This window comes from Lactuca serriola, chromosome 4, assembly GCF_051521515.1.
Source record: "Lactuca serriola cultivar US96UC23 chromosome 4, Lser_US96UC23_V15, whole genome shotgun sequence".
NCBI lineage: Eukaryota > Viridiplantae > Streptophyta > Magnoliopsida > Asterales > Asteraceae > Lactuca > Lactuca serriola.
The window spans coordinates 394,647,369-394,671,198 of record NC_136411.1 but is presented as its reverse complement, the minus strand read 5'-3'; the positions used below and the strand labels follow the sequence as shown (position 1 = coordinate 394,671,198).

Genomic DNA, 23,830 nt, shown 5'->3' with positions numbered 1-23,830 from the left:
CCATGCACCATCGGGTCAAGTACATACCAAAATAGTTATGGACTTAGACACTAATCCAACATATGAACCTTTAGAATAATAAGATTATTTAAGGATTAAACATGTTAATATAGAACACAACAAGTATTAATGTAATGATCATATCCCAGTATATCAAAAACATTATGTAATAGTTGTTGTTACAATGTTCCAATATACAAATACTAAATCCAAACCAAAATCCCATTTCTAGAATAATAAAAGTCTTATAGATTAAGTGTGACCACTCATACTTAGCTTTAAAAGAAAAGACTTTATTAATGGGTTCGACTAAATTTAATTTGTGTGAATTTCGTGAATACTATATCTCCATATTTGACTTTTACTCTAGGTATATTTAAATATCTTGGAGAATATGATTGGTGTTCTTTCGTGACATAGAGTCCCTTAGTTTGATTAAGTCAACTCTCGAAATCACAAATATTTCTATGTGATCCATGAATGGCAGAAATCAACATAGTTTTTTTTCAATGAACTCATTCATCCAATCATATTTGACTTCAACTTTAAAAGTTGTGTATTCTTATTTTGTAGTAGATTATGTCATTATGTTTTGCTTGGACCTCATTCCAACTAAGCTTACTCTTCATTCCAAAATGAAGTCATAATCCAATTTTAATTCATAATTATCTATATTTATTTAGAAATCAAAATCCTATGTAGCTCTTTATATTAAGATTTTATTCTAAACTAATTATCTCATATACATTCTCTTAGCTCTTCTTAAGTACTCTTAGAATGTTCTCACAGTCATCTAGTGACTTAACCATGTATTCAATTTTGTATCTCATGATATGACATAAATGATGGATTCATTTGTCAAGCAAATAGAATATAAATCATTTTATCTAGCTCAAACCTATATGCTAGATCCATTTGAGACAAACTCAAAAATGGAGTCATGTGACAATGTCAAGAATCTTCCAAAGGATTCTTGTATCTTGATCTCTTTCAAGATATTGCCATTTCGTGCAAAAGAATTTTAAAACCTTTAACATTCATCTTTATATATCTCTTATAGATTTTACACTCCAAGAATGTATCTTGTTATTCCTAAGTCTTTAATTTTAGAAATACTTTCTGAGTCAAGGTGAGAACAAGGTTGCATAGTCGGAATGTCATTTCAAATGATTAAGTATGTCTCTTTCATACAAGATTAGGAATATCACTATCCTCTCACTAGATCTTAGTAAACACAAACGTTCGTTTTCATCTTGATATAAAAGCACACCTTGTATCTTTATATTAAAATGACTATTCCAACCTTGAGATATTTGTTTTATATCCACAAGTGGATCTTAAGCCTTACACATTTGGTCAGGAAAACATGGATTAAGAAAACCTCCAAGCTAAGCTATATAGATATCTTCTAGTAGATGTCTATTAAGAAAATCGGTCTTTCTTGAAATCTATTTGCTATATCTCATATTAAGAATATGAAGTTATAGTAAATAATATCCTTTCATAGCTACTTGTATAAAGGTTTGATCATAGTCAATGCCATGAGTATGATAAGGACCATAGTCAATGACATGAGTATGAGAAAAAAACTTTATATAACAAGTACTACTAAATGTGTATAATTATCCATGTAATTATTTTTCCTAGAAGAATATCTTACTCCTTCTAGCCTTGCTATAGAGAGAAAGATTAATCAAGCCCACCCTTGATTATTAAACATGGATTACAACTCAATGTTCATGACGTTAAGTCATTTGTCAAATTCAAGATCTGATATAACCTTTTGGTAGTTGATGGTTTAACTAGAAGCCATCAAGAACTCATCAATGAGAGATTCCACAATTCTCAAGTCATAGATGATTTCTACCATTATTGTGAACAATTTGTGTTAATGAATAGCTATTATTCATTTTTAACAATTTCGAGTGCCAACAATTGTTACATCATGCTATGGTTCTTGAACTACTTCAAATTCCATGTGTCTCCCACTTGCTAGGCTACAAGGCATCACATATCAGGACAATCTATCATTCACTTCCTAAAAGTATCCCTAGTCTCATCCTAGCATGCAATTCTCATAACATATAATCATAACAAACATGTATGGGTATTCTGGGAATCACTTACTTGACCTCAGCCGGTTGCACTCATCACACCCACTTTGTCTTTACAAAGTCCTTTTAGAAATTTATTCCCTTTTACAAAATCTTTTTAGAAACTCATTTTCTTTCAAAAGACTATCAATTCCTCAGTTTGAGTTTAGCCATACCCGAGAGCATGTCAGAATCCCTCAAACTAAGGCTTTGATACCAATTCGTAACGTCCCAAAAATTATGAGGTAAAAATTTCGATTTTTGGTTCAAACAAACATTAATTAACTTTAAGTCAAACATGCATTATCCTTTTTCTAAATATTCAAAGGTACTTTATAAGAAAATAGTTATCATAGTACAATCCGAAAATCATCATAATGCGAAAACATAGGTGGATGCCCTGCGATCAGGTCGTGCCCTTCCATTTCGAATCGGATGTACCTGAAACCATAACCATAAAAATCATAAGCACAAATCTTAGTGAGTTCCCCAAAGTACCATGTAACACCCAAAAATTTCAAACCAATTTAAACTTCCAAAAACATATCAAGTTCATCAAAACATTACAACTTTGTTTTCAAAACATTATTTATCAGAGTATTCCCAGAAACCTAACAAAATGTGAGGAGCTGTACGATCACGCCTTCGCCTTCCTGCGGCCATCCGTTGAACCTGAAACAATAAACTGAAACTGTAAGCCCGAAAGCTTAGTGAGTTACCCCGAAAATACCAACCTCATATAATCATAATCATATCATATCATCAATACAGAACAACCATGCATATCGAGTCTACAATATGACTGGTCCGCCCGCACCGGACCTTCAGTCCACCTGGTCCACTCTCTGAGTCTATAGTATGACATAACCGCCCGCACCGGGCCTACAGTCTGTCTGGTCCACTCTTCGAGCCTCGACACGTTTGGACCGCCCTTGCGGGGCCTTCAGCCTATCCAGATCGCTCGCTGGGCCTTCGGCCTGACTAGGTGCCCTCCCGGGTCAGCAGTTTATCCGGTCCGCCCTGGGTATGTTGGCCTACAGCACGAAGCAGGACCCGCCTCAACCCAACCCCCGTACCAAACAATCATATACACATATCACAGATCATCACATAACAGTCCATGAACAAACAAACCGATCTAGCAAATCACATAGCATAATAACATCCTAACCAGGATACCGACCTAACCCGTCACTAACATAGCATCATCCTACCTATCAGGATACCGATCTAATCCAGGTCACTAACATAGACCATCCTAATTCCCAGGATGCAAATCTAACATATCAATAAACACATCAAGCAAATACCCGAATACTAATTCGATAAAGGGCCGACCTTGGTGCCTTAGACCCTGTTGATATAGTGAGGATAACTCACCTTGCAATTGCCGGTTGAAGAGATAAGATCAGCTACTTCGGCCACCGTCATGAGCTCTAACACAAAACACTACTATTGAACCAATTCTATAAGTTCCCAAATTACCAAAATACCCTTGGAAGTCAAATTGGTCAACTCTTGGTCAAAGTCAAAGTCAACGGTCAAGGTCAACAGTCTATGTTGACCTGACTCGTCGAGTGCACTATACCGACTCGTCGAGTTCTTCCAAAATTCACAGAGTCATGAAACCCTGGTTGACTCGCTGAGTTTCCAGTCAACTCGTCGAGTTCCATGTGTCCAATATCAAGAAAAACCCAGAAGACTCGTCGAGTCATCTCCCAGACTCGCCGAGTTCGGTCGCGATCCATGACTTGAAAACCCTAGTGGGACTCGTCGAGTCCATTCGGCCTAATCCAATATCAAACAATTCTGATCTAAACCTTCTTTCCAATTAGTAGATCTAAACCCCTAGAGTGCATTAACAACGTAAAGTTGCTACCTTTACGTATTTGCATGGCTCAAAACTTCAATCCAAGCCTGAAATGGAGTCTAGGACATAAGGGAGGGTTCTTGGGTAACAAATTTAGAGACTTTATGGATCTAGAACTCAAGGGAGGTTCAAATCTGAAGTTTCAACTTCAGATCTAACTCATATTCCATCAATGTTTCATAACCACATAAAACCCCAAATTCCACTCATGAGATCTAGAAGAAAAAGAAGCCAAGATCATGATTTGATACCTCAAATGCAGCTAACTTGTAGATTCCCACAAATCCTTTGCTATTTGCTACTTTATCTTCAAGATTTCTCCATAATTTCCCCCTTCCAATATTCAAACACACACACAATGATGTTCTCACGCGAAAATAGGGTTTGCTGAGCTCTCTGGAGGCTGTGGGGGAAAAAGGGGACTTATGATCCCTTAAATAGGTACCAAACCCTAGACAATTAGGGTTTTCTCTTCCCAGAACCGACTCGTCGAGTCCATCTGCTGACTCGGCGAGTCGGGTCACTTAACACGTGCCCATCACCCGCTCCGACTCGACGAGTTAAGATACCTACTCGCCGAGTCTACTCTTTTATTTACACTTAGACCCCTAAACTTATACTCCTGAACTTGGGATGTTACATACCATATACCATACTACCATTGGGCCTAGCCCTCACATTGGGCCCAACCCACCATAATGGGCCTAGCCCTGCCAAACCAATAGGCCTAGCCAGATCATACAAATGCAAAAGTCACAAAGACAGTTAGCACCTACATAACATACAATGGGCCTAGTCCTTCCTGATCCATGGGCCTAGCCCAACATACAAATGGGCTTAGCTTGACATTTAATGCAAGAGTCACAAAGACATCTAACATAACAAAACCTAGTGAGGAGACTCACCTCTACTGATGATAACTGAAACAACACTCGATCCGCGGCGAACACTTCTCCTCACGCTAAACCCAAAACCAGAAACAAACCCAATCAATAATTAGGGTTTAAACCAAACCCATGGTCTAGTTCATTCCATATCAGGATAAGGGCAAAAGACCATTTTGATCTTTTTATACAAGCTCAATTAGACTAAGCCTAAGACCTCTAATGATCTAAAGCCTAAAATCGACCTATTGGGCTTTTGCATAGAACGCCTAGCATTCCTCCCTACGACGCCTGGCCTTCTAGTCAGTAGGTTCAGAGCGCACCTGACCTTCTGGTCAGCAGGGCATGAACACGTGAAGAAAAACCCCTCCACATCAGATAGCCACCTCATGTCTACAATCGGGTCCTGGACTCCATCGAAAGTTGGGGGCTTCGTATTATCGAAGTCCCGATACTGAAAGGCTCGCCCTGTCCCAACACCTGCAGCCGCCACTACTGCGTAGGCTACAACAACAACTGTCTCAGCTATGGCCGCGTAGCGATCATCAAAGAACTCCATCATCGCAGTCTTGATAGACCCGAACATCTCCGGAATCTGATCACGGACGATGGCCACAACCTCCTTGTGGAGGATCCTCCTGATCCTGGCATCCAACTCATCTGATATCATATAACTGTTAGTCCCTGATCCCGACTCGAATCCAATCTCAACTGGCCTCGTAGTTACCATACTGAGCAACAAGAAGATATCAGATAATCCACATAAATAACAGGGAACCAACTCCCAACGAAGCCCTAGGGGTTGTGACTTCCTTGCTACGCATATGGGTCCTACGCTTTCAGTAGTACGGGCCCATACTACCTTCCGCACCTACCCGTGTTTGTCTCAAGGATCATCACAACACCCTATCAATAATCATAAGCATAAATGATCGCGTAGTCCTCACCCATAGAGGAAAAACTAAACATCTCACTAATGGCTGACTGATCCCTTACAACTCATCCATGAAACTTCCACCAACCCTACATCACTCGTGTATGCTAGCCATATATAACATTGGGACCTATAGACATTCAAATATTTGATCCTACCCTAATCCCTTCATCAAACAAGAACATGAAATAAGGCCAAACCAAACATTCTCAGGCTATAAGATCTTAGTTATATATAACCATGATGCATACACTAAGCAACTATAGTAACGATGTCAATTTCATAAAAGAAAAGGCCCTAGGCTACTAGGCATCATATAATCAGAAAATTCTATCATGTAATTCCTAAAGATCCATAGCTTATCACTAGCACGATGTTCTAACATATCACAATATCTAATAATAACATGGTATTTTGGGGTCTACTTACTGGCTTCGGCTGATCGTACACATCGCATCCTTCTTTAGTATTTTGAAAACCGTTTGAAAATCATTTTGAATATCTTTTCCTTAGTTTGAGACTGGATTCACACGAGTGTTCTTCCAATTCACTCAAACCAAGACTCTGATATCAACTTGTAACATCCATGAATATTCGAAAATTTTAAAACTTCTACATAAAATCAAAAACCACCATTTATTACATATTGTTTTCAAAATAGGTTTCACATCAGAGTTTTCCCCAGAAACCATAACATAAATACGAGGAGGTGCACAATCAAGCCTTCGCCTTTCCGCGATCATCTGAAGTACCTGAAACATAACCAAAAACTGTAAGCCCAGAGCTCAGTGAGTCTTCCCCAAAATTACATCACATAACATAACAGACATCATCAAACATGAATGAGCCTTTAGCATTGTAACGCCTCAAATTTCAAGACAAAATTTTCATTTTTAGTTTTCTAAATATTACTCATAAATTCAAGCCATCACATAAATTGTAAGTTATTATCAAAAAAATATCAGAGTATCCCAAAATCCTCAATCTTCATAAGCCGACGAATGTGTACAATCATGCCTCTGCCTTTACGAAATCTACAGAAAGAGCGTTTCCTATGGTAGCACGAGCTTTGACATAAAGAGCGTTTCCTATGGCAGCACGAGCTTTGACATAAAGAGCAACAAGACGTTTATCATCATCACGGAATTCATGAGCAAATTTTTCGACCTCTTCACATAAATTGTAAATGTCATAGGGAAGAGCGTTTCCTATGGCAACACGATCTTTGACATAAAGAGCAACAAGACGTTTATCATCATCACGAAATTCACGAGCAAATTTTTTGACATCTTCACCATGCTTAATGCCTTCCTTTATGGAAATATACATAGGAACATGAGGACCATCTTTGACAATATTCAACATGGAATAGTCCATGGTTTCAAGAACCATCATGGCTTTTGACTTCCACATTGATAAGTTCTTATCATCAAAGTGTGGGATCTTATGACCAGAAGAGGTGGTAGTGGTTTTAGAAAATCAGATGAAAAAGGAGAGGAAATTGTTAATCGATATTAATGACTTGCTCTGATACCAGTTGTTGGAACCTTGATAGAGATCGATTAATATAAAAGATAAAGAACAATAGTTTATCACAAAGGTTTTCACTAAAAAGGTTCTCACAAAGAGAATGAGCACAAAGCTAGTGTTCGTGAATCAACTAATGACACGAACCCTTGATATATGGTTTTATAGTAACGCATGATTGTAAGAATCCCTTCATTTTAGGGATTTCACCTAAACTACATGTATATCTATAAATACAAAGTATTACATTATTATTGGTTTTGCAGATCAAAACTTCACCACTGGTACTTAGGAGACGTTGACGCCAATGGAAATCAGCGTGACTTGGTTTTACTTCATCAAATTCCAAGGTTTGACTTTATATATATATATATATATATATATATATATATATATATATATATATATATATCTAGGTTCAAATGTTTCTAGCAACTATTGTGTGCATGAATGCACCAATAGGAATTTAGGAATAATTAAATAATTAAAAAATGTAATAAGGGTAATTATGTAACTTTAGCATGATAATTAAAATAAAATCCCTTAATTCTTGGAAATTACCATAAAAATCTCTTTGACCAACTATTAAACCCTAGCCTCTCATATCATACGTATTCTACTTCTTCCTCCTTATTTCCTCTTCCATCGACAACAACAAAATCGTATCCTCCCCCTTCCATTGACCTTCGGCCGCATCAGTTGAGTTTTGATGCACATGTCGACCATAACCCCGCTACAACCAACAAATTTTACAAAACTGAGGGAGTGAATGATAATCAAAATACCACCACCAGTAGCAACAAATTCAAATGACTTCTATTTCTCAAGACGCCCAAAGGTTAGTTATATTTCCTCTATTTCTTATTCAACTTACTTGATTTCTTCTACCTTAATTTTTGATTCGTTGAAAGTTTCATCTTTGAAGAATCGAGACTTATTCACTTTGAGTCAAAATTAATTTATGATTCTGATTGAGTATGTATCGATTGATTGGTTTTGAAATTGATTTCTGATTTTGCACCTTGAATCTAATTGCTATCTGAAATTGCACATGATGTTTACCTTGTTGCTGAATCTGATGTCGATCTTGACATGTTAATTTGCTATGTGTAATGTGAAAGTGTAACTTCCACCCACCAGGTGTTCGACATAATGCCAACATTGCATCATTCTTCCTTAAACATTCTACATATTCTTATGTGATAATGATTTCTTTTGATTTATTTTAGATAATGTAAGTTATGTATACCTTAAATATTTTAAGCATTGTGGTTTACGTTTATTTATTCTATGTATGTTGGTTTGATAAAATGTTCACTTCAAATTATTCTATTTATTCTAATGTATGTTGTATACTAGTTATTCTAACTACTTTTACTTATGTTTTATGTTCTGTGTTGAATATTCTATATATTCTAATCAAGCTTCAATTGCTACAGATGATGAAAGATACACTATTATTCTACTAATTCGATTATATGTTGTATTGCTTTAATTAAAATATCACTATTCAAGCTTCTAATTGCAGCAAAAGATGGACCAATTGTTGATCAATTGATGAATTAGTTTTTCAGTTTAAGCTAATTAAGCTAATTATGTGAGAATGACTTTCTTTCCTCATCGTTGGGTGTTTATTCTTATCTTCAATTGTTTCATTCTTTAAGAATAGTTATTTCATTCTTCAAGAATAATCTGTATCTAATGTATTCTTTTATTTGAATAATGTGTAGAGAGTATAATAATCTTGGAGAATCACATAAGAATGATTCTGCCAGAATTGTATTTCTGGTATAATCACATAAGAATGGTTTTGCAAGGGTTGTATTGCAATTAGCTGAAGTTTTAACATGATTTTTGTTTCTTATGTTTTTCAGATGTTTCAAGTTTTACCTAGGGATCACTTACCATCCTCAAGTTTATCTCCTTTTTGTAGCTCCTTGTATAGAATCATTCTCATGCAATACAATTCTGACAGAATGCTAATCTCACAAAATGTCAATCTCATAGAATGCTAGCATATTTTGAAGTGGCTTAGAGGTCAAACATACACAAGACATCTAGAAACAAAACAAGAAAGTGAATGAGGATTCTTTCACGAATGCCGATATTTTTTTGCAAGAGATTTCAAGAATAAATGTAATTTATATTCATAGTTGTATTTTTAATAATGAATGTAATTACTTATTCTAAACTATTAAAGTTTGTCTTATATAAAATTTATATTCATTAAAAATTATTGGTCTTATGTGTGTTTATAATATTATGATCATAGTTGTATACAATTCTGACGGAATTACAAAATATCATTCTAACAAAATAACATTTTGATAGAATAAAATCGGTTTATTCTTACAAACTACGTTGAAATTGAATTAATTTGAAAAAAAAATCAGATTTTTTAAATCAAAATCATTAATTATCCCATAAATCTCGACTTTTTTTTTTTTTTTTTTAAATTCGTCTGAGTTGACTAAAATGCCCTTATGCTGAATTTTATGTGATTATATGGTACATGTTACCCTATTGTACTATCATAGACACTTAGATCATGACCTTTGATTATATTCCATCCGATTGTCCAGATCTGTGCATTCTGGCACACAATAGTTACTAAAAACAAAATAACCTAACTATATATATATATATATATATATATATATATATATATATATATATATATATATAATGCTCTAGTCGTTACATTAAAAAATGTTTTGTTATTTCCATTGAATGCAAATAAAAAAATAAAATAAAATAATAAAAATGTCGACCGAACACACACACACACACACATATATATATATATATATATATATATATATATATATAGAGAGAGAGAGAGAGAGAGAGAGAGAGAGAGAGGTATCCTCCCCTCAGTGCTAAACCGCATGGCCTAAACCACACCTAGGTGTGGTGTTCCTAGGTGCAGTTCTCGTTTCCGTTCACTCTTCCGGCACCCACTTAACACTTTGTCCAACATTATTGTGATAAAATTTGTTAAGCGTGCCAAGAAGACGAGTGTGTGAAGAGACTTTCAATCGAAGATAAAGCCTCCAAGATTCCGTGCATAATTGTAATATGTAAATCGTAAGCTCAAATACTCTTAAATAGGTGTAAACTTAGAAACTGTTTAATTTGATAAAGCTTTATATTTATTGAAATTACAGTTTCTTGTTTTTATATTTGATGTTGTGTTTGATGTTTATATATATATATATATATATATATATATATATATATATATATATATATGGTTAGGTTATTTTATTTTTACTATATATTGTGTGCATGTATGACTAATTCTTGACCAATCATTTTAGTTATTTTAAGAAAGTAATTAACGCATATTACATGTTTAAGATATAATAGATATTAATTACATCTTCAACATTTAATAAGCATTAATTACTTTCTTAAAATAACTAAAATGATTGGTCCAGAATCAATCATACAGGCACACAATAGATACTGAAAACATTTGAACCCAACTCTCTCTCTCTCTCTCTCTCTCTCTATATATATATATATATATATATATATATATATATATATATATATATATATATATATATATATATATATATATATATATGAAAAGAACCCAACAAAATTTAAATAAATGCAAAAGCATATACACCCATTCTTCAAGTTTTCATCCAAAAGACCCATGTTACAAATGTTAGGGTCGGGTCCAACCAAAAGCATGTCTTTTCTTAGATAAGGTACAACTTTGAATTTTTCTTGGGATCATGTACTCAAGGACTTGATATGGACCTTAAGAAAGAGTCTTTTCGTAGTCCTACAATTTTCTACTTGATTTTTTTTTTTTTTTCACTCAATATCAATTTTGAGACTTTATGGATTTTATCATGTCAAATAACGGGTCAAGTGTCGCATCTTCCTACTTTTGGGAAAGTTTGTGGTGTACTACTCACTCTCACAGTGCTCCTATTCATTGTAACATTCATTTAAACCATGCAAAGCATTTTTAAACAAAACGTTATTAGATCGCAATTCATGATTTGTTGTTTAGATTTAATATATCTTTGATTAAAGTTTGATTGTGATTTTGATAAATATAAAGCGACCAAGAATAAAAGGAAGAAAAACGTGATGAAGTTGGTTTTATACAACGAATAGAAAAAAATAATAATGACCGACATATGATATTTAGAGATAAGTGACAAAAGATGTTGTATAGGGTCGGTTCTGAGGAATTAAAATATTCTCAAAGGTTTAAGACGAGCCAGAAAAAGGGCCCTTATCGTTATTAAAAGTTTTTATTTTTAAATAAATATATATAATAAAAAAATTAGGCCCTGGGCAGCTGCCCACTTTGTCCATCCGCAACCCCCTACGATGTTGTACTTTTTTAGAAGTAGAATAACAATCTACTATAACTTTCATCAATTTTAGGCAACATACTTTCGTCAACTTATAGAGCATGAAACAAAATTTAGATTCCATAATCTAAAACATATGAAAGAAATATGTATAAGGTTGTAAACAAATGAAAAGGTCGTAAACAAGTATAGTATGTGTTCGTTCATTTGAGTATTAATCAAACAAATAAACAAACATAAACACATAAATTAACAAAGTTCACAAACAGATTTTGAATCATCAATAAAGATTGTAATTTAAGACCAAAATCTACATCACGATTGTTAACGGACATAGATGAATACATTACAAAATGACCTCTCATGTGTTCTTTCGTCTAATTAAACAGACAAAAATCTAATGTATTTTTTTTTTAATAAATAAATTCACTACAGCATTCACTAAACGTTCAATTTGTGTACACTGTGAGCTATATTATATATGTGGTTTAAATATATTATCTTTTATTATTCCATTATTCTATACCTTAAAATACAATATTACTTTTTTTTATTTAACTTTTATGTAATGAAATATTTTAGTAACTTGACTTTTGCGTTTATTGGACGGATGAAAATGAAATAAGCTAAGCGTTGTTCTTAGAGCTGATTGATTTTGATTCTATTTTTACGCTTTTTTTTTCCGTTCCATTTTCCTCTGTTTTTGTTTCTATCCTCAAATTTCAAATTCTCTTCCTCTCGTTCCTTTTCAATTTCTTCGTGATGCTCTCTAGGTTATTACTCTGAACGAATTTATGGCGAATAACATCATCAAAGAAGGCGATCGATCGCCTCGAATTATATTGCATGAGCCTACCGGATCAACGGTCGAGGTTCGTTATTTTTTTTTTTGATGATTTTGCTTTCTATATTTGTTTCTTTCGGTAATCGTGCATGACAGGTTTTTCATCCGGTTTAAATGTTCTATTCGGTGTTTTGTATGTATAAGTTTGAATTTGTACTAGAGATTCTTTTCGATAAACAAATTTTTGGGCTGGAATTGTTACAGAATCAAGTGGTTGATGGATGCGGTTAGTTTACGTTTGCGTATGATGCCCTTAGGGCACATTTCCTGCACCAAAATTTCTGTTTTTCTTTTTGAAGTCGAAACGTAATCATTAGAAATATTGTGAATTTTTCCAATTGGTGATCGCAACTATTTGGGTAAATTATCAAACCTGTAAATTGGTTAGTAGTGAGAAAGATGGAATCGGTTAGTGCAGTTTTACGATCGCCAATTTACTGTTTTCAGTCATAATAAGGAATTTGTGTAAAGTAATGCTTTAAATTTGAACAGCATGTATGGATGAGCCCTTAATTTGACCATAGCAGCTTATAGTTCTAGGGCACCGTGTTTAATTTCTAATGCCGAGTTTGTTTTCTTTTTATTTCATACTTCTGTTGCATGCTTTTTTGTACAACTGTTTGTCAAGTATCTTCTTGACTTCTTCCCCTATTTCTTAGAATAATTGAATTGAGATTCTTTTAGTTTATGTGTAGATTCTTACTGTTTGATTGTATCTTTTTCTATCCAATTAGGTGCTCCTGTATGGGGCTCAAGTTATATCTTGGAAGAACGAGCGTAGAGAAGAACTACTTTTCATGAGCAACAAGGTAAAACTGTCATAAGATATTAGTTTACTTATCCATGAAAACTACACATACTCAGAACTATATTGACATGAGAACTTGCTCACCCTGCAGGCAGTTTGCAAACCACCTAAACCTGTCAGAGGTGGCATACCCATTTGCTTTCCACAGGTTTGAGTTAAAAAATCCATTCTCATATTAACCTTCTTTTTTCTCAATGAATGCAATTAAAAACTTTAATATGCATATTTCAGTTTGCAAACTTTGGTTCACTTGAGCAACATGGATTTGCCAGAAACAGGCTATGGTTGTTAGATGAAGATCCTTCTCCTTTAACTCCAGCTAACAATCAATCATGTGCAGATCTTTTACTGAAATCAACAGAAGATGACCTCAAAACATGGCCATACAGGTTACTTTATACTTTCTTGAACTACTTTTTTTTAGTTTCTATTGATCTTTTCATTGGTATATGGAGCTCAATTGGGTTCTAAATACTTATATTTTTTTTTTTCTTTTTCAGATTTGAGTTGAGGCTCCGAATTGCTGTGAGTGCTGGAAAGCTAACTTTGATCCCTCGTGTGAGAAATGTAGATAACAAGGCCTTCTCGTTTACCCTTGCTCTCCGTAATTATTTTTCTGTATCTGATGTCAGGTTTGCGTTGGCATTTGCCTACTCCATTTTCATAATTCTAAAACTAGTAGCTCTTAGACTCATTGAAAAGACATTATTGTCCTCTTGAGTTGTATTGATTTGCTTTCTAATTCATTTTAATTTGCAGTGAAGTACGTGTTGAGGGGTTGGAAACACTGGATTATTTTGATAATTTGATGAAGAGAGAAAGGTACACAGAGCAAGCAGATGCCATTACTTTCGATGGCGAGGTAAGAATGGAATGACTCATTCCATTCCATTCCTTCTGTCATTTCATTCCATACAATCATTATTATATAACATATTAATTTTTCTTTTAAAGATTGATCGTGTATACTTAAGTACACCTACCAAGATTGCCATAATAGACCACGAAAAGAAAAGAACAATCGTCCTACGTAAAGAAGGCATGGTGGATGCAGGTTTTTTTCTTCATCATCTTTCAATTCCTTAAAAAACTTTTTTAACCCAAAATTACGAAATCGCCCCTAACGATCATGTCCACTTTATTTATTTTCAGTTTTATGGAATCCTTGGGACAAAAAGGCAAAAGCAATACCCGATTTGGGAGATGAAGATTATAAAACCATGCTATGTCTGGATGCTGCAGCTGTTGAAAACCCAATAAATTTAAAACCATTTGAAGAATGGAAAGGTCGTCAAGAACTCTCTATAGTCTCCTCAAGTTATTTCAGTGGCCAATTGGATCCTCAAAAAGTTCTTAATGGCTTACGTTGATATAATCCATCATCCAGCAAAATTCCAAGATTACCCCTCCAGTAATTTTCCAGGTTTCTTACTTCAATTTTGCTGCTCTGCTTGTCACATTCATTTCATGTTTAGGGTTCTTCAATATTTACCAAAAAAAAAAAAACGAACAAGCTCCATTGTTATATAAAATATATATATATATATATATATATATATATATATATATATATATATATATATATATATATATATATTTCCCTTTGATCAGTGAGAATGTAAAATGTTGCCCTTAGCCATGATCTGATCCAATCCACCTGGTGTCATTTTTTTTTACATGGGGTTCATGAGAATATATTATACAATATGTATCTTGATATCTTGTATTCATGCATTTGAATGAAATATTTTGCACTTAAGATACTGTAAAAATATGATTTTATTTATTATTATTTGTTGCTGTTTTACAAATTAGGAGAGTGAAAGTAGAGACATCCCAAAATTTTTCTTTTGCTTGTTTATCTAAAGGATCATCTCCTAGATACATATAGATATACGCCTTGCAGAGTGTCTCACTTTCAAATTTGTTCACCACCTTGCCACGTACTACATGCATTAAAAACACATTTTTTTTTTAATTAAAATTTTGCACCTTTTCTTTTTCTAATTACTTGGAATGGGGACTAAGGACCAAATTTGCAAGATAAAACACTTCTCAGGACCAAATTTGCAAAAAATCGGCTACACTCATGGACCAAAATGTAACTTACTCTAAAGTAACAAGTGTAACCAAAATAAATTGTTCTTATATACTTAATTTCGAACTAATTATCTTATTACTAAAACAACGTATTATCAAATAAAAAGCTCACATTTATAGGACATTTAAATAAGTTCTAAACACAATAAATTATCGTGTTCAAAATTATTTAAAAGTACGTATTTCCCCTTCAATTGTAATATTTTTTACTTTTAAAACTATATTTTAAACTAAATTGATATTAATTTGTGATATCTATTAAATTTAATTTTTATGTTTCAAACCTATATAAAACTTCTAATTTTTTTGGGAAAAGTCTTATTATTATTTTAATTTAAAAGTACAAATTAATATCAATTTAGTTTAAAAGTACATTTATAGAAAAGTCCTATTATTTTGGGAAAACTCCTATTTTTTTTTTCTGAACAAAAAAGTCTCGATTCTTTAATTTTATATGATAATTTGTCATTTCCTATTAAAATAAAAATAAGGTATTTTTTGTTAATCTGGACAAAATATTAAATAATCGAGACTTTTCTATTTAAAAGTAAAATTTAAGACTTTATTATTAGTTTTTCCAAAGACTTGTGTATATTTCCCTAAATTAAAATATCAATATACAATTAAATAAACTAAATACCTTTTGTTTCTAGAACATATCCTGGAAGGCATGTGATCTCAATTTCGGAACCAGGAGTCAGCTTGATGTCATCTGTTGCTTCCCCCAAAATCCTTCATTAACAACAATGGATTAGCCTCAATGCTTTATAACTAATAATATCAAACTAAATAATATATTATAAACGTTACCCTATAATTAAAATATGAGGTAAATGCTAGAAATATCAAGGAAGGAAATAATAGCAGTGAAAATTGTTGTGTATTGCTATAATTGTTTTATCTAGAAAGCAATGAACGTAGGGTAAGATGCTACTTTACAATAAGCAAAAATTGCTATTTTAATGCCATTTAAGCGTTAAAAAATCACCTCTTTGTGAGGTCGTTGTTTTTCCCAGGTCCGAGTTTCCTAATAGCGGCTCCTAAACCTTCATTAAAGTACTTCCTTACCATGCTCATAGTAAGATGACCAAAAACAATCACCATTCTCACTGTGATCCCAACTCCACTATCAACCACCATCTCATACATCTCTTTCATAGCTTTTGGCGATTTCAGAACACCCATCAGTTTCTGGTTATCCGCATATATCCCTGCAAAAATAGCAAACCTCAAAAGTCAAAAACAATCCATGTCAAATCAAATCAAATCACTAGCTCGCTTGCTTTTGATGGATTGGTGGGTTGTACTTTACACAACCCACCAATGCAATGCATCTGAGTACACAATGTCCAACTGTGAGATACATGACAATGTATAAGTACCAACCAAAGCTATAGATTTTTAGCGACAACCCAAACACATGTTTCTTCCTTAAGCCAATAGCTGTCAACTCTTTTCCATCAGTTAGCTTAATCGGAAACGAAACACCCCTTATTGGTTCAATTTCAACCGGGATCTCCTTCTTCACATCTTTTTCAGTTTCATCATTTGTGGTGGTTGATGACGTGTGTAAGTTCATGTTACGATTAGGACAAAGTAGGATATAGAATAAATAGGAAATAGGATCGATATATTTTTGTTATTTATATATATTGGTAGCTAGGTTAGAAACGGTTTGGAATGAGTTGGATTTGGAGACGGAAATTTGGAGCTGTTAAGAAGGTAAAACCTTTTTCTCACGTCTAGATGATGATGTCAAGGAATATACATTTATTGACGCATGATGTACAATGCTGTAATGCTAGATGGATGCGTGAAACTAATGAACAAATGATATATGTGTGATATGGATTATTAGGTTATGGTGGCTTGTGGCTTGTTGAATTTGAGTTAAACGGATTATGATTTGTTGGGTTGTTAGTTTTAATACGTGTGTTTTGTTTTGTTTGGATCAATCTAACAACACTACAACACCTTTTGGAACGGATTGAATATGTCAAAAGAATTGTAATTTGTGGTATCTTTGATGATAAAAATTGAAAATTATTAAAAAAAATTACATATAGTCTAAAAGCATTATGCATGTTCTAGTTATATAAATGGAGTATTTTTGGTCTTTCAATAAAGAAAGAATAATTGAATGGAATTGTTTTCGGTCACCTTCTTTAGTAATGATGAAATCCATCAAACATAGATTTTGAAAGAATTTATGAACCAAACATGTAGAACAATTGTGTTAGGTTCCGATTAACAAGTTAGCATGTCATAATACATTGATCCAACTCAATCCATATAATATATGGATTGATGGGTTGGAAACATCAACTCAACCAACATAACATGTTTAAATATATGAGTTTGCAGTCATTGTATCGATTTCAGATCAAATAGTAGACTGTCATTTAAAAGTCATAAATTTTAGATAGTTTGTATAAAATACTTAAATTGTTAATTTAAATATAACGTTAAAGAGTTAACTTAAATCCAAGTATCAATTGAACTTAAAACAAATCCAAAGATTATTCTGTAAATAGTTAAATGCAAAACCTTAATTATAATCCTAAATTAACTAAAACATTTCTAAAGCTATTTTTATAACAATTAAGAGTTTCTAAATAAGTAACTTAAAAATAATATATAACAACAATAGTTAAAACTTAAAAGTAACATTATATAAAAAAAATTGCATTGTTATCTTTAAAAACAATATTTTATATTTTATGTAATTACAATGATATAAATTAGAATTTTAAGGGAATATTATTTTTTTTTAAATTAATTAATCAAAACAACTATAAATAATATTAAACTATATATTATATTTAATTTTATTCATGAATAATCAACGTTAAGACCATTGAGACAATTGAGATTATATAGTTTTAATGGATGTCTACCTTATCATATAATTCAAAATAATCAACACTTTATATCAGCTTAGTATAAGAATTATTATATCGAAGTCAACAACAATGTCATTGTTATATTTAAAGAACATATATTTGTAAATATTTCAACTATATAACTATATTATGTGTAACGCGTAGGTATTCGCATAATGATGGTATAGAGAATAGAGATGAAATTCATATTTATTAAACTCTATAAACAAGTGTTATCTAACTAATGAGATATCTATGTGTATATTATGTAAGGATGAGCGTAACCGAAAAACTGACAAAAATTGATGTATAACATCCCAAAAATCAAGGTAAAACTTTTATTTTTAAAATCATTACAAAATCCATAAGTTTCATAAAAACGTTATTTCAAAAGTCACAATCGTAAATTAGAGTATCCAATAATCATAAATCAAAAATAGGCAGTATGATGTGTACGATCAAGCCTTCACCTTGCCTTTGTCCTCTGAAGTACCTGAAACAATAAATCAAACTGTAAGCTAAAGCTTAGTGAGTTCCCCCACACGACCAAATAGATTACAACATGTATATATGAGCCTTCAGCCTAACTGGATCGCCTCGCAGGGCCTACAACCTATCTTGACCGCTCTTCGGGCCTTCGGCTTGACTGGACCGCCTCGCATGACCAACAACCTATTCGGACCGCCCTGTATATCTTTGCCTTCAGCACAAAGCAGGACTGCCTCAACCCAACAAAAATAAATAAATGATTTTAAAAGCATAAAGAAAAGTTTTAATTGGTTCTAAAAATTAGAGGATGTCACAATAGGCTACCCTGCTTACCCTGGCCACTACTCGAAACAACCCAATAAATTGGAGTCCCAACCAGCCTCTCTTCTTGAAACGTATTACACCCTTCTAGCATGATACTTTTAATAAAACCATCGTTGATCTGGAATTCCAACTCAGACTAACATCTGTCAGCATAACTCTTTTGTCGACTCTGAGCTGTCTGCAACCTCTGCCTGATCTGTTGGATAAGCTCAGTCGTCTGAAGAACCACCTCGGTCTTCCCCATAACCCTGTGACAGACCTCCCCTCAATAGACTGGCGTACGAAACTTCCTCCGGTAAAGAAGCTCGAAAGGCGGCGCACCAATACTAGAATGATAGTTGTTGTATGAAAACTCAGCCACAGGAAGGTAGGAGTCCCAACTCCCACCGAAATCTCTGACACAAGCTCTCAATATATCCTCGAGCGTCTGGATGGTCCGCTCACTAAGGTCATCAGTCTGCGGATGATAAGCAGTGCTAAAATGTAATCTCGCACCCAATTCCTCGTGGAACCTCTACCAAAATCGTGAAGTGAGTCGAATATCTCGATCAGATACAATGGAGTCTGGACAACCATACCGAGCGACGATCTTGTGCACATATATTGTAACATTCGCATTTCTGGTATTTTTCCCTTTTTACCCTCAACTTAAAAACTCTTACATTTTGGTACCTGGTCGAGTACATTGGGCGTACGCTAGGAGTATGTTGGGCGTACTGGGTCGAAATGAGGCTCGTGGAGGTATCCACGTACGTTGAGCGTACATGGAGTACGCAGGGCGTACCGCCACCTGGGACAAACCCTAATTTTTAGGGTTTGAACCCCATTTAAACACCTTAAGTTGCTATTGAACCTTCTTATGACTAGCCTACACCTCTCCAAACCCTGAAAACAAAACCCCAATTACCTTTTGAGTGTTTTGAGCTTAGAAGTGACATTTGAGAGTGTTTTGGTGATCTTGAAGGAATAAGAGCTCTTGGAAGTTGCATTGGTGTAGTTGAAGCTTGTGGATCCGGAATCATTACCAACTTGGAAAGCTTTTGGAGGTATAGATGGCTCTTTATGATAGATCGAGTTTATGGAATGATTTGTGCACTTTATGGTCCCATGAGTCCTCCTTGTGGGTTTGGGCCACCCAGGAGTTAGGAATGCTAGATCTTAGCCTCTATGATGTTCCTTGTGCATAAAAATGCTAACTTGATATGTTATATTGGACCATGCATGAGTTAGGGTTCTTATTATGGGTCTTAATGGTTAAAAACGAGTATTGGGCCTCATTAAGTCATGCAAACCGATAAAGCTGCCAACTTTACATGTTAGGACCTTAAAATGATGTAGATATGAGGATTGGACGTTAAGGGATTAAGGCCCCTGATTAGCCTTTGGGACTTTGGCTAGTACATCGGACGTACTGCTTAGTACGTTGCGTGTACTGGGTCAGCAACCCGTTTCTTGGTCAACGTTGAGCACACGGGGCGTACGTAGGGGGTACGCAGGGCGTACACCATGAAGTGGCCTTTCTTTGATTTTGGGCCCTTTTTAGACCTGGACTTCTTTTAAGCTTTGGGCCTTAGTTGTATTTTGGGCCTTGTGTCTATTGGGCCATAGTTGGACCTTAGATTGTGAGTTGGGCCATTTGTGAGCCTTGGGCCACTATATGGTTATTGGGCTAAGCTAGTTGGGCCCAGTAAGGAAAAGGTAAAATAGTATTTTACCCTAGAGGTTGAGGATGATGAGTTGGGACCCCAGTTATGGTTTATGACCCTAATTATTAAATAGGGTATTATTTGATGATATTTAGTGTAGAGATTTCCCGGATCAGCAGTCTGAGCATTTATCTGGTTGTTTCAGCAGTTTGAGGTGAGTCTCCTCCCAACATTTAGCGGGTCAAAGGCACCAATGCCAACCCATGGATTATGGTTATCTGTATGATAGTTGTCTTGATGACCTTGCATGTGTGTACATGTTGTATGTATGTTGGGCGGGGCCCATCACATGGTATATACATATCTATTTCGAGCGGGGCTCGACGTCGGGAAGGGCCCGATGATTGTAGGGCATGGACCATCGTATGTTTGATATGTATGGTATGAAGTATTTTGGGGAACTCACTAAGATTCATGCTGACTGTTTTTAGTTTATGTTTCAGGTACTTCCAGATCAAAGGGGAATAGGTCGGGGTGATCGCATCGCACAAACCATGATTTCTGCCTTATTTGACTTTGATGTATTGAGATGATTGATTGACGTACTCTGGTTATCCTTTATGGTTTTATGAACATGTTTGGTTGATGGTTTTTATTATTGTGAAAATGAAATTTTTGGTTTTGAATTTCGGGACGTTATAAGTTGGTATCAGAGCTTTGGTTTGAGGGATTTAGACATACTCACAGGTGTGTCTAAACTCAAACTGAGGATTTGGTAGATTTTTCATAAAAGAAATGTTTTATAAAAATGAATTTTCTAATAAAAGAAAGGGGTGTGGTGCGTGCAATCGACCGAGCTCAAGTAAGTTTTCCCAAAATACCCATATACGTTTTATGTTATTCTCTGAATGGTGAATCTGTGAATCACATGCTAGATTAGGTGTAACAACGTAAATTTTCAAAACAATTTTTCATTTTTAAAACATTCATTCACTCATAAAATATTGTCAAAACACATTGTATCAATTTGTATCATCACAAACATCTCCCCAGAATCTCAAACAAATCTCCAACGCGTGTGTGTACAAATCATGTTGGCGCCTTCTCGCGCTCATCACTAGTACCTGAAACATATAGCACAACAACTGTAAGCATAAATGCTTAGTGAGTTCCCCAAAATACCGCATACAACACATACGCCACTCAAGGCTATAATACGACCCTCTGGCCGATGTGTCTCAGCGGGACCCTCCAGTCCCGTAGCTCGTTGGACCCTCTGGTCCGGTCATAGCTCGTTGGGCCCTCCGGCCCGGTCTGTATTGTTGGACCCTGTGGTCCGGTCTATACATCATACAACATACATATAACACATAGAGCATAATCTCATACATAGCACAGAAGACCCTCTGGTCCACATAATATACCGCTCTAGGTAACGTAAGTGAGAAGACTCACCTCGATGTCTCGGTAAGTATCTGACTCGGAAGAAATGTGATCTAGCCTCCGCCTAATCACATAAAGTAAATACTCCCATAAATACAACTGTACTCAACCATAACGGTCAATCAAGGTCAATGGTCAAACTTTGACCCGACTCGTCGAGTGCACTAGGGCGACTCGGCGAGTCTACACGTGTCCACTGACTCTCTTAGTCCCCCTCTTGGCACGTCGAGTTCTTCCCCTGACTCGACGAGTTCCACCTGGCATGAATCGCGGGGCCACCCCGACTCAACTCGCCGAGTCTCTAGAACAACTCGGCGAGTTCCACTTGAACTCAGTCTCCCCTGACTCTCCCTGACTCACCGAGTTATTCTCCAACTCAGCAAGTCCACTTATTGGGTGATTAACGGGCAACCTTCATACTACTCGCCGAGTCTGTTCTTCGGACTCGGCGAGTTCATGCCATGCACAAACTCTAAACAACTCCTGAGGTCAGATCTGTTCCATACAATCATAGATCTGCCCCCCCCCCCCAAGCCTGATAATCACGTAAAGTTCGGACCTTAGCACTCATATAACATCTAAATGGTCCAAAATGGTGATTTAGCCCCAAATTTGACATCCCAAGCTCATGGCTCCCAAAATGACTCATAAATCTCCAATGGTTAAGGCCTCTGGACCTCTTTGGGTCCAGATCCAGAACACAAACTCGAGAAGGGACCAAATGCTCTACTAAATCAACCTCTAAAAGGGTTAGAAAACCCTAACACAAAGGATCAACACCAAAACTGAAGAAGGTCCGAGAATAATACCTCAATACAATCTTTATGAGCTCAAAAACCACCAAAATCGCACCTCCTTCAGCCTCCTCTTGCCTTGGTCACTTCCTTCTTGCAAAAACACCCACAAAAGGATCAAGAATGGCCTCTCCTTCCTCACAAACGTTCTAGATCTCTTCGGGTTTCTCTCCGGGGGTTGGTGGCCGCAAATGACGGCCATAAGGGCCTTTAAATAGGTCCCAAACCCTGGAAATTAGGGTTTCTTTAAACAGCATGGACTCGCTGAGTCCACTCGTGAACTCGCTGAGTCCAGCTATGAACTCGCATACGAATCCGCGACCATACTCGACGAGTTTGGACGCCAACTCGCCGAGTCCCCCTACAAATCCCAAAAATAAAGGAACAAAAATATAGTACCTGGAAATCCAGATGTTACATTAGGGCTAAGGATCTGCTCAGGGTTGCATGATATAATGCTAGGAGGGATGCCTTTATGTGCATATTGCATGAGCTTGTAAACTTGCATGCTAGTACTGATCAGTCAGTGATAGGATGACCTGTTTCGGTTATGCCTTGATTCCGATTACTCAAAGCTCGAATTTTGCTTGCTTTGTGCTTTTAGGAGTTCCCATTAACATAAGATAACTAGTAAGGGAATATGTTAAGTGTAACATCCATAAATATTACAACAAATTTAAAATTTTCCAATCACAATTTAAACCCAAATAGTGTTTGTTTACAAATTGTTTTCAAATCATTATTCATCAGAGTGTCCCAAAAACAGATCGTAAGGATGAGGAGTGGTACGGTCACGCCTTTACCTTGCCACGATCTCCTGAACTACCTGAAACAATAACTAAAAACTGT

General features: G+C 35.2%; 2 protein-coding genes across 2 annotated transcripts; one reads left to right on the top strand and one right to left on the bottom strand.

Moving 5' to 3' along the window:
• Nucleotides 1-12,275: 12,275 nt before the first annotated feature.
• LOC145097915 (putative glucose-6-phosphate 1-epimerase) lies at nt 12,276-15,062 on the top strand. Its single transcript, XM_079035579.1, has 8 exons — nt 12,276-12,523; nt 13,230-13,304; nt 13,395-13,451; nt 13,535-13,692; nt 13,804-13,935; nt 14,063-14,165; nt 14,258-14,357; nt 14,456-15,062. The coding sequence occupies exons 1-8, from the start codon at nt 12,446-12,448 to the stop codon at nt 14,671-14,673; spliced, it is 921 nt and encodes a 306-aa protein (XP_078891705.1). The 5' UTR covers nt 12,276-12,445; the 3' UTR covers nt 14,674-15,062.
• A 6-nt stretch (nt 15,063-15,068) lies between these two features.
• Nucleotides 15,069-17,044, bottom strand: LOC145097916 (chalcone isomerase-like protein 1). Its single transcript, XM_079035580.1, has 4 exons — nt 16,790-17,044; nt 16,392-16,614; nt 16,044-16,135; nt 15,069-15,249 (listed from the first exon to the last, which is right to left on the bottom strand). Exons 1-4 carry the CDS (start codon nt 16,980-16,982, stop codon nt 15,083-15,085), a joined length of 675 nt encoding a protein of 224 aa, XP_078891706.1. The 5' UTR covers nt 16,983-17,044; the 3' UTR covers nt 15,069-15,082.
• Between the last annotated feature and the right edge of the window lie 6,786 nt (nt 17,045-23,830).